Below are 13,589 nucleotides of genomic sequence, written 5' to 3' on the forward strand. Positions count from 1 at the left end.
TCAACTGAACAGCTATGTTTCGTTTTCGATCGCTTTCATTTGTTTTGGGCCGAAATGTACTGCAGTCTACGCTAAATTTGCGTGAAGTACTGACGTACGCTTACTCTCATCCCTTGTCCCCAGATTATTTTATTCTTCCTGTGTCAATGCAGTTCATTATGTTAACCTTCCTGTGTAGAACCCCTTGTCGAACTTCGTATCATAGAACAGTGTAAAACTCCTCGCCACCTCGCTACCGCTCTTAAACTTCGGCCTCTTTGTGCCCTGGTTATGCTTCGAAGACTACGTTAATTACGTTAAAGCACGCTTAAGAGACGAAATTCGAGCCTAAGAGCTGAAAGACTCGCGCTGCCGCTGGCGAATATATGAAAAATCAATTGCAGCCGAGCCTGCCTCCGATGACAAGCCGGCGCCAGGTGCCTTCCTGAATAATGTACCGAGGATGGTGACCGGCGGTTCAACAAATGTAGGCCTGGCAACTGGACTAATCGGTAAATCCAGAAACTAAACTCAGTTAACCAACTGAAAATCACATACTACTGTTGTGCCTATTTGTACGCCTCTTATGTCCCGGTTATTCGTACCGTCCGCGTGGCCTAATGGATAAGGCGTCTGACTTCGGATCAGAAGATTGCAGGTTCGAGTCCTGTCGCGGACGAACCACGTTTTTTGTTTACTTTTTTTTTTCTTTTTTCCTTTTTAAATTTTTTTCAATTTTTTTTTTTTACAGACATTGACTTTTTTTTTTTTTAGCGTTTCGTTTTATGCAGATTTGCATATCCCCTTGTGGCCATGTAACATTATTTGGCAGAAATGGCTGGCTGCCGGTTTGCCCTTCTTGGGGCCCAATGCTACACGGCGAGACCAAGCGGGACCGGAACAACGCCGTCTGCTGCGAGTGGTCAGCACCGCGCCGCTGACCAATCATAGCAGACTGCGTTGTCCCGGTCCCTCGCTCCCGCTGTGTCGCATTGGGCCCCTAATGTAAATGCAGAAATCCGAAAAAAAATCTATATCCTGCGCATTTAAAAAAAAGGAAAATCATACGGAATAAAAATGTAAGTTCATATTGGGCACCTTGTTCATCGTGCTCCAGGGGCCCCTTTCCCACGCTTGGTCTAATTATTAGTATTTCATCTCTCGTCGAAAAATATTCCTGCACACAACTACGTGGACGATGCATGTACTACATGTTCAGATTGGTTCGGATAATCGACTGCTACGCCTTTTATTTTCAGCGCCCAATAATAAAGCACCGGGCGAGCACCAAGGCGTCCTTGGTGCTCTTTTCCGAAATACGAAAGCACCCCGAGGTGAGAAATACGTCCTGATCTAGAGGCTAGAGCATACATATAGTGGTGGCATACCTGATGGGTTGCATCTCTGATAAGCCGTCAGACCTAATAAAAGGAAAAATTTAACCTTATTTCTTGAGTTCAGAATTTGTCTTTAATTGCAAGAAAAAGAAAAAAAAAAGAATGTATATAGCTTTTGATATATTTTTTTCTCAGGGATAAAACGCATTTTAGGGTTTAAACACAATGTACTGAACACTGATCTCTCCTAGCCAGCTCACCCGCACACACTTGAGTTTCCCAGCTTTTAGAGTCTTCTGGCTGTTGTATCTTGCTGTATAGAAGCGAGACACTGCAATTTACCGCGGATGTATGGCTAGGGGGTGCGTTCACTTGAAAAAGATATCGACGTAAGAACCAGTTTCATCACAAAAAAAAAGGGGGGGGGGGGGGGGGGGGAGGCGCGGGGGGGGGGGGGGGTGTTGGCCGCCTCGGATGCAGCGCTCATTCGGGGTGTCACGCGGGCCACGAAAAGGGGGGGGGGGGGGGGGGGGGGGGGGGGATGGATCGCCGCGGGCCAATGCCCGCGGGGATCCATCCTTCCCAAGAGAGCTTGTGCCGCTGACCCTAGTGGCGGAAGGCGGATGATAAGATTATCGTCGCGTTCCGCCGCTGCTAGCTTTGCGCCTGCTTCAGGAGTGATAACTTTGGCGCGCTTTCGAGTTTCCCGCGAGCTTCAAGTCGTTCTAAAAAGAGTTGATTCAGTGCTTTTCGATGACGCTCAGTAAGTTCTAATTGGAACCATATGACTATTTTCACTGATTAAAATATAATTAGTAAATTTAATTAACTAGAAAACTAATTAGTCAGTATCACGCATTTTCTGACGTCCGCCACCACGACTTGTGCGGTCCCGAGAAAATTATCCTTTTGCCTCTAATGCACTAATTTTAGTGTATTAGGTTTTCGTCCGCACTTTATTTTCATGTTGTGCGTCCGCATCTTTGTTTCTTTTTTTTTTTTTCTTTTGAAAGTAGGGTGTGAAAGAGCGAGCGAATACAACGAGTTGCAGGCGGCACCGCCTGCAACTCGTTTTTTTTTTTTTTTTTTTTTTTTTTTTTTTTTTCCATTGTGTCTTAAATGTCTTAAACAAGACGTTTTTGAGTTCCTGTTATTGCGAATTGTTGAATATATGTGACTACTTCAAACAGTTTATTATAAAACGTCCATCTAGCATTTTAATAAAACAAAAGATTGGAGAAACCGAAAAAGAACGGTCTATAAGAATGTGTAACCGGTAACCGAAACCGTAAAAAATTAAAAAACGTGAAAAAAAAAAGAAACCGATATCAGCAAGAAACTGTAACCGTAATACTAACCGAAACGTTATATTTTTCGGTGAGTCCCTGCTAAAAAGGTTTAACTCCGCTTTGATCCGTACAAACATTATGGTTTTTAGTTCCTACCTTTCTAATTGAAGCAAGTCTTGGCTTGGCGTCGTAGGGTCCCTAATCTTATTATTTGTTCTCTCATTGCAAACAATGTGTGTTATGCATCCTTCGTTTTGCCAGACGTGAGGGTTGATTTTTATCGGGACTTTGTGGGCATCTTGCCTTCCCGCTGATTACCTTTGAGTCTACCCGCTGTGAAGATGCTTGATACTGCAACAAAGGAGCGAGCAAAAGTTCCCAAATATTATTACTTAATCACAGCTTTTAATTTGCACCCATTCCTGCCTCATTTGCCAGAGAACTGCGGAAAAGTTTACTTATAATTCCGAAACATGTTCTTTTTTTTCTTCTTTTTTTTCAGGTTTTAGCAAAGATTATGTGTGCACAACAGACAGCTGTACGAAAGAAGGTGCGTAAAGACATGAAGGGGTCCATATCCTATCAACGCCATCTCCAAATGGCAAATTAATTATTATGGCAAAGCCTATTCACTTCGTTATCATATAATGATCCGGGATACTCGACGTGAAGAAGATTGTGCCTGTTGGTTTAGACTAGTAGTTTTTTTTTTGCGGTCAGCCTAACCACCACCTTCAATTGATTTACTAAAAGCCCTTCTATGGCTTGGACGTACGCGTACTGTCAGGCATTTAGTAAATACACTTCACCAGATTGTATAATTCAACGATAGATAAACTAAACTGTCATAACTCTTTATTACAGTGGTTCTCAAATGGGGGTCCGCGGACCCTTTGGGTTCCGCGAAGACATTCTAGGGGTCCGCGAAGCCCTGCCTCACCAGTAAAGCACGGCGATAAAATTTGTATTTTCTCAGATTGAGAGGAAACGTTCCAATTTTCGGGTGAGCTTTCTCGTGTATATGTCAATAAAACAAGTTTACTTTACAGTATATCCCTTAGTTATATCTATTTATTAAATCACTATCATAATTAAGCTATACCTTTCCCTTCCCCTCACCAAGGACGGGGTCCTCTATCATCTCCGCCGATCCACAAAAGGTCCGCGAAACATCAATGGTTGAGAACCACTGCTTTATTACATTAAACGCTGTATTGGCCGTGTAGTGGTTAACATGCAGCCACCGTTCGTCAATTATGATGCTATAGTGCGCAAAAATATGCACATGGCAGTGGAATAGCGAAGGCTCGGTTGCGTGTTATATAAGTCCCATAGTGGTCGTTGACTAAAGGCGTGACAATGTATGAACCGGGAAATATGCGATAGATGCTAAAAATTTTCTTCTTCACATGCATGTGCGCGTAGACAATATGAGCACCTTTTTGCAGCACTAAGTTATCACTCCTCTGTTTTAAAGTTTTCGGAACATCATTTGGATAAATGTTAACCATTTATAGCCATACTGCTACCGGTCAATACTGAGCAGCAGAAGAATGCTAATAGGGGGTATTCCCTGTACGCCATATTTGAGTGCGCTACTTAGAGCGCATGCTCAGAATGAGCTCATATTAACCGGCTGCTACGACCCGTGATCTTGATGGTGTGGAATACACGTTGCAAAACAGCTGTGGAAGGTCACCATCAGCACGCGCTCTGCAGTCGAGCACACAGCTATGGCCGCCAGTGAATTGTCCCTATTGAGGAAGGTTGTTCGCGTGCTTTTAGGGTAATGCAAACAATTTATCGACGAATGGAGGCAGCAGACAACCACAAGCGTTTGTGTTTCCTTCCTTTTTCTAAAAGAATGGTGTGTGCGTGTTTATACAGCCTGATCTTAGTTTGCCTCAATGAGCGACTTGTCTCTCAGTTGTAGATGAGCAATTTAGCCCGTGCGGTACAACCACTAAGCTGGGGTCTTTACTGTGTGTGGCACACAGTAAAGCACTAGTAAATCAAAACCGTGCAGCGCAGATTTTTTTTTTTATGGTTTGACAAATTTAATATAGGTGCGCCCTCCAACTGCATAGCCAACGAAACTCAATGAAATTATATGTGATGTCATTATTTTCTATTTTGACGTAGTGATCATAAATGTCAACTTTACTCTCTGCTGCAGAAATGTTCCTTATAGGCTTGTTAATAATTGAATCAGTTAGGTATTAGCTTTGTTTTTATTTTTACGTTCTAAAAAAACGTTTTTTTTATATAAAATGTTTTGTTTTGTCACGAGCCCCTCATAGCTACTGAACACACTGGCCTTCTCTTCTCTCAGAATTAAAATAACAATACAAAACAAAAACACACACTTCAGTCATGCCCTTCCTCATTTGTAGGACTCGCGCCACTACTTTGACGAAGTTGAGTCAGCATCTTGAGTCAGTATCTTCAAAAATGAGCCAGCATCTTCAAAAATGAGTCAGTATCTTCAAAAATGAAACTAAAACAACCCTCCTTGACCACTACAAAACACATTTATCGCTAGAAGAGTATTAAGGTGATAGAAAATCCCGAAGGCAAACGAGTGATCAATTTCAGAGGTCCTATACTTATCCAACGCAGGTTAGCATTCATATAATGCACTAACACCACAAAGTCATATCTCTGTTCGGGTCAATTAATGCTCTAAAAAACAACCCGTTTCCTCTTTTCTTTTTTTCTTTTTTTTTTCTTCTTTTTTTTACTTTTAATCTGCGTTTTTCAAGATGCAGTTATTTTTGTGAGAACATTTGGTAGATACGGCCCCGAGTCGACTTGCAACTTGGTTTGTATACTGTGAGCCGTCTCTAAGTTGGCTCGGGCTTCGCGGATCTCCCGGCAAGGGCACTGACGTGACGTGTTAGAGGCCTTCGCGAAGGCGCTGTCGCGCACCCAGCGGTTTCGTGAACCTGTGCGCGAGTAAGGACTATCCCTAAAAGGACTCTCAACGACCCCCTGATGCCCGTTAATATGCGCCCAGGCATGTTACTCCATCTCACAGCATTTGAAAGAAATGTGAGCGAACCTTCGACACACCTTTTCAATGGCGAGGCCGGCGCCGTTCAGACATTTCCTCTTGTTCCAGCGTGGTTATATGTCTTTCTTTCTTCCCCTTCCCCTCTGGCTTTGGTGCTGCTCCAGGGGAGCGCCTGGCGAGCTTGGTGGACCCCGCGCTGAGCCCCTGCGACAACTTCTACGACTACACGTGCGCCACCTGGGCCGAGGAACATCCAGTACCCAGGGGTGCCGACCGAGTCTCTTACCGCTCCAGCCTGGTCGACTATGTCGAGAAGAGGCTCGACGAGATCGTACGAGGTGGGTCGCAGAACGCTGCTTTTTCACACACGGCTACACTTTCGAAATTAAAGGGGGTGCCATACAGTTTATGGGATAGCCAGATATCTCCAGAGAATGAGAAAGGAAAAATATATACACCAACCAATCTCTAATTGTTAAGGGACTCTACATTTCGAAACCAACTTGGTTCACTCATCAGGGGCGACTGTGTCCATTGAGGAGTATATAGCTTCTAAAAGCCGGTGTGAACGTTAACTCGTAGCAATTTTCACCTCTTTAAGAGGTCATCTTTCCTTTTTGTTTTCCTTCGTCACGTGGCGCAATTCATTGGAGCATACTGTAGGTAAATTGCCAAGGCCCCTGGTAATATTTCCTGGTGTGGTCTCCAGAGATGGGATCGAGCGAGGGAGAGAGAGAGAGAGGGAGAGAGAGAAGGAGAGAGAGAGAGAGGTAGTCGGAAGAGAGGTTCGGATCAAGAAACATTGTGTGAGAGTTCGAGGAGTTGAATAGTTTGAGTAGAAAATCTGGTGTATATTCAGGGACCTGAATATACGCCAGACAGCAGAGTCCTTTTAGTTAAACATAATGAGGAGTACTTTTATATATGTTTTAAACATGGCGTAAATATACACGCCTATTAATCCAAGTTATTATATGTCTGGTACATCACTGTCCTCATCATCACAAGAAAACAACACCGGCGTTGTGTCAACAACAAAGCAAGCCCATGCAGTTTCATTCACGCCACCGAAATTCCAGATGATGACGAAACCGTGTTCGTCAAATGGCCCCATAATGCACATAAAAGACAATTCACAAAATGGGCAGCGCCCTCCACCGGCGCCGAAATGTGTTCTGGGAATTGGCTACAACGGAGGCGTGACGATTGAACACACGTGCGCGTCTTCTAGGTGTTTATTATTTATGACTCGTAAACAAAAACTGAAACTTATTCCAAACCTTTTCCAATTAAAAGAGTTCAATCCTGAACGAAAACTAATTCAAGAGAATTCTTTCACGGTCCCTTTAGCGACCGGGTCTTGCTCAAACTCTCGGGTGGCACTAATCTCGGCCCCCTTGTCCCAACAGCCGAACTGCGGAAGGTGCTGTCGATGCCCCTGGCTTTCAACTTCTTGTCGAGCCACGTCAAGGCCATCCTCATGAGGAACGCCTGCATGGAAGTCGGTAAGCAAAACGTAACCTCCCTGCCCTCCACCTAGTGGCACGTCTCGGTGAAATATTCCTGAGTGTGTGCAATTTCGCTGGTGTAAGAAAAATAAGGCATGTGAAACCCTTTGAGAAACCAAATCTCAGGTCAACAATATTTTGTACGGCGTGGTTCAGGTATTTTACCTGCTTAGTGCTTTATTCACACAGTAGTCAATTATAATGTAAGGACGCGCTAGGGAGATGTTCCAGTTGTCTCGCCTCCAGCACGAGTTTCCTCTTTGATAAGGCTTCGGAGTTTCGTGAAATTCGAGAGTGCACGCACCTCAACCAAAGCACGGCGGAAGGTAACAAGCACGTGAGGGTCCCGTTTTCATTATGTCAAAGACTATACAATTTTTCCAGGTCTAGAATTGTGCTTCGAGTACTCGCCAACTATACTGAGATGCGATATTAGATCTATTATTTCCAAAGAAACGACTCACTGAAGTGAACGAGATCAACGGAAGGTACTAGATGAACGCACCTTCACGACAGAATGGCTTTCTCGCTTTTAATACAAACCCAAAAACCTATTTTCTTTTTTTGTGGGGGGAAGGGAGGGGAGGAGGGGGGAGTAAAGGGAAAAAGCTGGAGCGCAACTAACTTCGAAAGAGAAACATTCTTCGCACCGTGGCCGAAACCACTATATTATCTTTTCTTGTATGAGATTATAGAGAGTTTGATTAAAGAGTCGAAGTCCAGCTTGCATTAAAATGAAAGTGCGCGCGTGGCTGGCATGGCGTGCAGAACGGCTCAACGACCGCGGCTTGAGCCCTCTTCGGGAAGTGCTTCAGACGCTGCACCTCCCCGAGTGGCCCACGGTCAAGATCGAGTTCGACGGCTCGCAGATTGAGGACGTGGCCGGGGCCTTGGGCTCGCGCCTGGGGCTCTTCCCCCTGGCGTCCGTCGACGTGGTCAGGGACCCCGAGAGACCCGACAAATTCCTGATTGCGGTGAGACCGCGCAGCCCCCGCTTTGAACGGTGCACTGTCCACAGCGGAATCTTCTAATAATAGAAGATTCCGCTGTGTGTGCGTGGGGGGGGATTACTCGATTCGTTTTTAATTTAGAGTTCATATTCTACATTACAATGAACCACAGGGGACGCTACGAGCCATCGGAGCGTATTCGATATCATCTGGATGTCACGCGACCTAAGTTAAAACCGCAGGACAAGCTCTTTCCTCAAAGCCCTCTACTCTTTTCACTTTGACAGACGGAATGCTGGAGAGGAGGCAAGGAGGAACTCGCCTCCCCTCCATCGTTTACTCTGTTTAAGTTAAAAAAGGGGACTGCTTTGTGAGATGAGGGACAAGCGGGACAGAGGAAAGTTGAGACTCCTTCCCGCGTAACTCGGCCTAAAGTCTTATCCCTGCCTCCCAGGGGGTCCACTGTTGGGGTACAGCGCCGATAAGGTTTGGCTAGAGAAAAATTGTTGACTCCTTCGCAAGGAGGAAAAAGCCAAAAATAATGCTTTTTAGGCGTTTTTTTTTTTTTTCCGATTTTGTGTAGGCTACCCCGCAATATCCCACACTGCCCGGTGATAGTTACAAAAATGCAAAGGAGAAGGAAACTGACTTAGTAGTGCGGGAAGAGGAATCCTATGTATTCAGTTTTCAGGCTACCGCCCGTTATAAAAGGTACAGCCGTTAACGTCTCTGATCTTTACCATAGGGTAGAGTTCCTGTATAGCTACCTACGGTAGCAGAGTTGCGCATTCAGCCTCGGCGCGTGGCCGTAGCGCCGGCTTTCCCGCACGAGCTGGATGCTTTGCTCCTCACGTGACTAAATTTGGCGAATAGCGGCGCCGCGCGCGCCGCCGCGCATGGAAAACAGGAGAGGAGGAAAAGGAGGCGGAAAGCGTGGAAACATACGCCGGGCAAGAGAAACGTCGGCGGAGAGACCGTAAAGGTGGCTTTCTTGCACGCTACGCGATGCTTTGCTCCTCACGTGATGGATCTCGGCGAATAGCGGCGGGGCGGCGCGGGGAAAACAAATGCGCAACTCTGGCTCGATCTCTACCATAGGGGGTTGGATGGCGCTATAGCTGCTCTCCGAGCCTGGCGCAAGTGCAGCCACCGGAAGTTTGATGCTTGTCCCGGAAGTCGGGACATTTCATCCAGTCGATATTTTGGTCCATGCTTTTTTGTGTCTTTGGTTGGGTTTTAATACTCCCGTTCTGGATTAAATCCCGAGAATAAGGCATTTGGACGTGGGACATACGCACACTTGATAAACTAGAATCTCAAAATTTTCACATCGAATGGCTTCCCAGGAGACTTGTCTGGTCCGCATGCACTGTTACTCCACAACAAACAGGCTCTCTTGGGATGACAAAAAAAAATAAAAAAATACAGCGCCCTGAACGTTGTTCGAACCAGCATTCGGAAGAGTTAAAAACCTGTCAAGCGTTCACTTCCGGGACAAGCCTCTTACTTCTGGTGACTTCAAATATGTCTGCTCAATGCGCCATCCAGCCCCGTATACAGTAGATATGAGTGGTTAACGCCCATTCATTCTCCGGGAGGAGCAATTGTCTTGCACCATACAACTGACCAAAGTCACGCGATCCAGTCAAGCCAGATTCGCAGTGCTGAGTCGGCTGGGATGGCTCGTGAAAACTTACTTGTTCTTTTGTGGAAGAAATCGCGCACTAATATGGGTGTTCCGTGTGGCGAGTATTCCGGCGTGACAAAAATTCCTTGTACAAGATGCCCTGTGACAAGTTGGCCTACCGTAGGGGTTCACCTATGACCAGTGTCCCTGTAGCAACAAGGGTTGTGACTGCTTCTTCTAGCACCATATATACAGTCTCTTGACTGTTGGGCTTGCAGCTGGACGACCCTTCACGGGAAGTGTTCCGGAGGGGCGCCTTCCTGAGGAATGAGCGAGAGGCGCTCGAATATGAATCCCTGGTGCGGAAGGCCTTCGACAAACTGGGCAACCCGGCTCTGTCAGACCTCCTCGGATCCGCGGTCCTGGGACTCGAGGACGAAATCTCGCAGGTCGTACACCCTATACCCCTTCCTATACACCAACTCAGCTCTCTGAAGTCACGCCATTCCGGAGGCGTAGCTGTCGGCATTACGCATGCGCAGACGCAACTCACGCGGATCTGGGTTCTACGCACGCGCACTGCCCACACCTGGTGTGGACAGACAAGAGATTTTTTGTACACAGATCGTTGGTGTATGCTCCTGGGACGCTCCTCGAACGACGATGTTTGCAAATACTTTTCAAGGGTGAATGCTACTCATCTGTGGAAGACGAAACTATCAGAGGGACGCCACGACGACAGATAGCGCTAGCTTGCGGGTATGAAGCCCCCTCCATTTGGGTTGCTAGATGGTTTCAATCGAGAGGCAATGACACAATACATTTTCTTTCAATAAACGTATTTACAACTAAACTACCCTCTTTTTGTGTGGAGTGCTCGTGATTGCCAAAGGTTTGTCGTATTTGACGTGCCAAGTTAGCCAGGATAAAAGAATAAAAATAAAAGTAAAAAGGTCAATGCTTAATACATTTCCGTAACACAAACGCTTTAAAGGGATGTGGGACCGAAATTCGGAGCTAAGAGAACTAGGCTGGAGCGATAGGAGGGGCGGGGCGCTGCGAAGGCCCCAAACATCACGCGTACAGAAATATATTCAACGGATGGCCGTAGTTTTGAAGAAGTGCTCGATTGAACAAGGCTGACGAGGCCGTCGAGACAACTCACCGTCGCGATTCTCATTCCCTTTCCTCCTCACTTCGTGCCCTCGAACAGGTGAACAGAAGCGAAGAAGAGAGAAGCGATGCCGCTTCCCCTCATTTTTAACAGTTTCAGGAGAATCGCGAAGTCATATTCCTCGCTGGATCGGGCCCTTCTTTTCCGAAAATACGACCATCCGTTTGAGATCGATGTATGAGTGATGTTTTGGAGTTTGCAGGCGTTCCTTTCAACGCTTGTGCGGTCGTTTTTTGTGAAATAAACATTTCGGTTCATTATCCCTTTAAAGATTTCGGTTCATCGCCGCTTCCCTACCGCCCACTCTCGGCGTGACGTCCTGAGCAATATCCTGTCCACTTGAAAGCGTTCATTATTCGTGCAGAGTGAGCAGCATTTACCTCTGGTAAAGTGTTTGATCAAATATCGACGCTCACATTCGTTTAAGCTTAATATTTCTGGGGAATGCCCCACACGGTCCATTTCAAGACCTAGCTGCATGAAACCCCACTATTCAAGTAGGTTCTTCTCCAGTCGAAACGCCATGCCTGGTTCAGTCTTTTGCGCAATGCGTAATATCATCACCAGATAAGCAACCGAAGTTTATTACGCAGACATGGGCGTACCAAGCCGGGTGGGGGGGGGAGAGGCATGTGTTTTGCCCCCCCTCTAACAGCCGCCACTGTGCAGGGCAAACACTGGCCGGCGGCGCCCCAGAGATACCAAAGGAACTCCCCCCCCCCCCCCCCCCCTCCACACACACACACACACACACACTCAAAAACCAGTTGGTACGCCACTGGTCACAGTCGCAGAACAACGTCATTAGAAGCTTCGTATCAGTTGCGGAGCTCATGGTTCTGCGGCCGGGCCAAAAAATGTCTCGGTCGAACCCTACAGTCCGCGCTAGCGCTTCGAGTTTCCGGCTCAGCATTAACAGCGACGCTGGCTCCACCCGGCTCCGTCAGCTCCGCGTCGAAACCTTTGCGTCTTACTGTTCCGTACTAAGGTACTGACAGCGTCATGTAGGGGCGGCCGTGGCGGCTTGCGCGCGATATTCCGCATATTCATCTTCGCATCGGCTTGTGAACTATGATAAAGTAAAATATTCTTCTTCAATTTGAAAAACACGAGAGAAACACGTAGAGACGAAGACAGACAGTACAGCTCTTTCAACTAGCAACCTGCATTTCATGATGCCACCATCAATGCGTCAGCCCTTCCCTTTCCTGATCTCCAATTCGCTCTAAAAAAAGAAGAAACCCATCGGAAAACTGAGAAACCCGGGAGGAAGAAAAAAAAAAAGAATTCGTTAAGGAAGAAGAGAAAAAAGACTAAAGGAACTGTTATTCTTGAAGTTGGATAGATTTTTGGTTATGCCGGCGTGTTTTGTACCCGGGTGTACAAACGGTTTTAAGAGCAACAAACAAATAAAAAAGGGCACTTTAAACTATTGATATACGACAAAAAAAAAAAAAAGCTTCGGACTGCGCTACATCGCGCACAGACAAGCCCCCCTCGGCAAGTTACCATGAATGTGATCTCCACTTTACAAGCGGAAATGTTCTGACAGTTTATAAACACGAAATAGGCAGTGACATCGAGGAGTTACCGCGAGAAAGATGGGAGCTCGTCCCATAAGTGATGCGGAAATTCCAAAACTACGGCTCTTCCTGTCTGCTACCCACGCGCGGGTAAAAGTCGCACGCAACTGCTACAGTCCTTGAACATGCATCAGGATGAAATGAGGAGCTGACAAAACCAGAGGCGCCCGTGGTACTCTCAGTGCCCTATCAGTCACTCGTGGCGCTCGTGGCGCCTAATGGCCTGGTGCCAGAAAATGTTTGGCTGGGGCGCAAAGAACCGACGAGATAGGAAGCTCCGCAACCAATAAGCGAAGTGCTTCCAGTGACGTTGGTCACAGGCAGCTTAAGAAACGCAGGGCGTAGCTTCACTCCTCTTGCTTCGTGACTGGCTCTTTGGCGTTCTTATAGGGAAATGCCGTCATCTCACTGGCCACGGTGCGATAACGATAACACCCTGTATTTCTGTCAGTGACTCTAGCAGCTCATCACTTTGTTTGATTTGTGTGCGCTTGATTTTAAATTTATGAGATGTCAGCATAGAACAATTAAGTGTGAGCGAACATGTCCCCGACCGGCATAATGAAAGCAGATTCAAATTGCAGGCGTTAGGACCTACGATGCAACCCGAAGACAGGGTCAATCTTTTTGGGAAAATGTCTGTTGCGGACCTGCCAACGTGTAGCAAGGTTTGAATTTCTAGTTCTTGTAGCCTCTACAATGTTAATGATTGCCGAATATGCCGTAGCACATCGACACACGCAGATTTCATATCTCACACGCAAATGGTTCTCGGGCGCAGTTCCGCTGGCTCAAATTTCTGAACCGAACGATGGAGAAGGTGAGGCCCGTGCACCGGGACAACAATGTCCTGGTACGGAACCTGCCTTACCTGAAGAAGCTCGTCGAGATCTTGGAAGGTCGCCAAAGGTCAGCATTCAACATCCGCCCTCTTCGATTTGGCTGGCAACTTTCTCTTGTTTTCAACCAATGTCAAGCTCACATTTAGTCAGTGTCATGTAATGGCCTCCGAAAGTTCAGGCGCACAATACAGTAACCGTCGATGGGCGTGGTAATCTCTTCCAAATTATCACAAGAGAGAAAAAATGCTATGCTTTCCTCGTTTACAGACTTTAGATGGACACTCGGC

At 46.5% G+C, this 13,589-nt stretch overlaps 1 protein-coding gene and 1 non-coding gene across 2 annotated transcripts in view; both read left to right on the forward strand.

Moving 5' to 3' along the window:
- The first annotated feature begins 585 nt into the window (after positions 1 to 585).
- Trnar-ucg lies at positions 586 to 658 on the forward strand. The gene has a single exon. It is a non-coding gene; the product is annotated as a tRNA-Arg (tRNA).
- A 4,709-nt stretch (positions 659 to 5,367) lies between these two features.
- LOC8042816 (neprilysin-1) overlaps positions 5,368 to 13,589 on the forward strand; it is a 30,257-nt gene continuing 22,035 nt past the window's right edge. Inside the window, exons 1-7 of the mRNA XM_040210592.1 lie at positions 5,368 to 5,381; positions 5,727 to 5,956; positions 7,028 to 7,123; positions 7,895 to 8,100; positions 9,982 to 10,152; positions 13,045 to 13,128; positions 13,242 to 13,369. Coding sequence (XP_040066526.1) covers positions 5,368 to 5,381; positions 5,727 to 5,956; positions 7,028 to 7,123; positions 7,895 to 8,100; positions 9,982 to 10,152; positions 13,045 to 13,128; positions 13,242 to 13,369 — 929 coding nt within the window. The remainder of the gene's footprint in view (positions 5,382 to 5,726; positions 5,957 to 7,027; positions 7,124 to 7,894; positions 8,101 to 9,981; positions 10,153 to 13,044; positions 13,129 to 13,241; positions 13,370 to 13,589) is intronic.

The sequence above is a fragment of the Ixodes scapularis genome, unplaced genomic scaffold (genome assembly GCF_016920785.2).
Source record: "Ixodes scapularis isolate PalLabHiFi unplaced genomic scaffold, ASM1692078v2 PGA_scaffold1__304_contigs__length_218370807, whole genome shotgun sequence".
NCBI lineage: Eukaryota > Metazoa > Arthropoda > Arachnida > Ixodida > Ixodidae > Ixodes > Ixodes scapularis.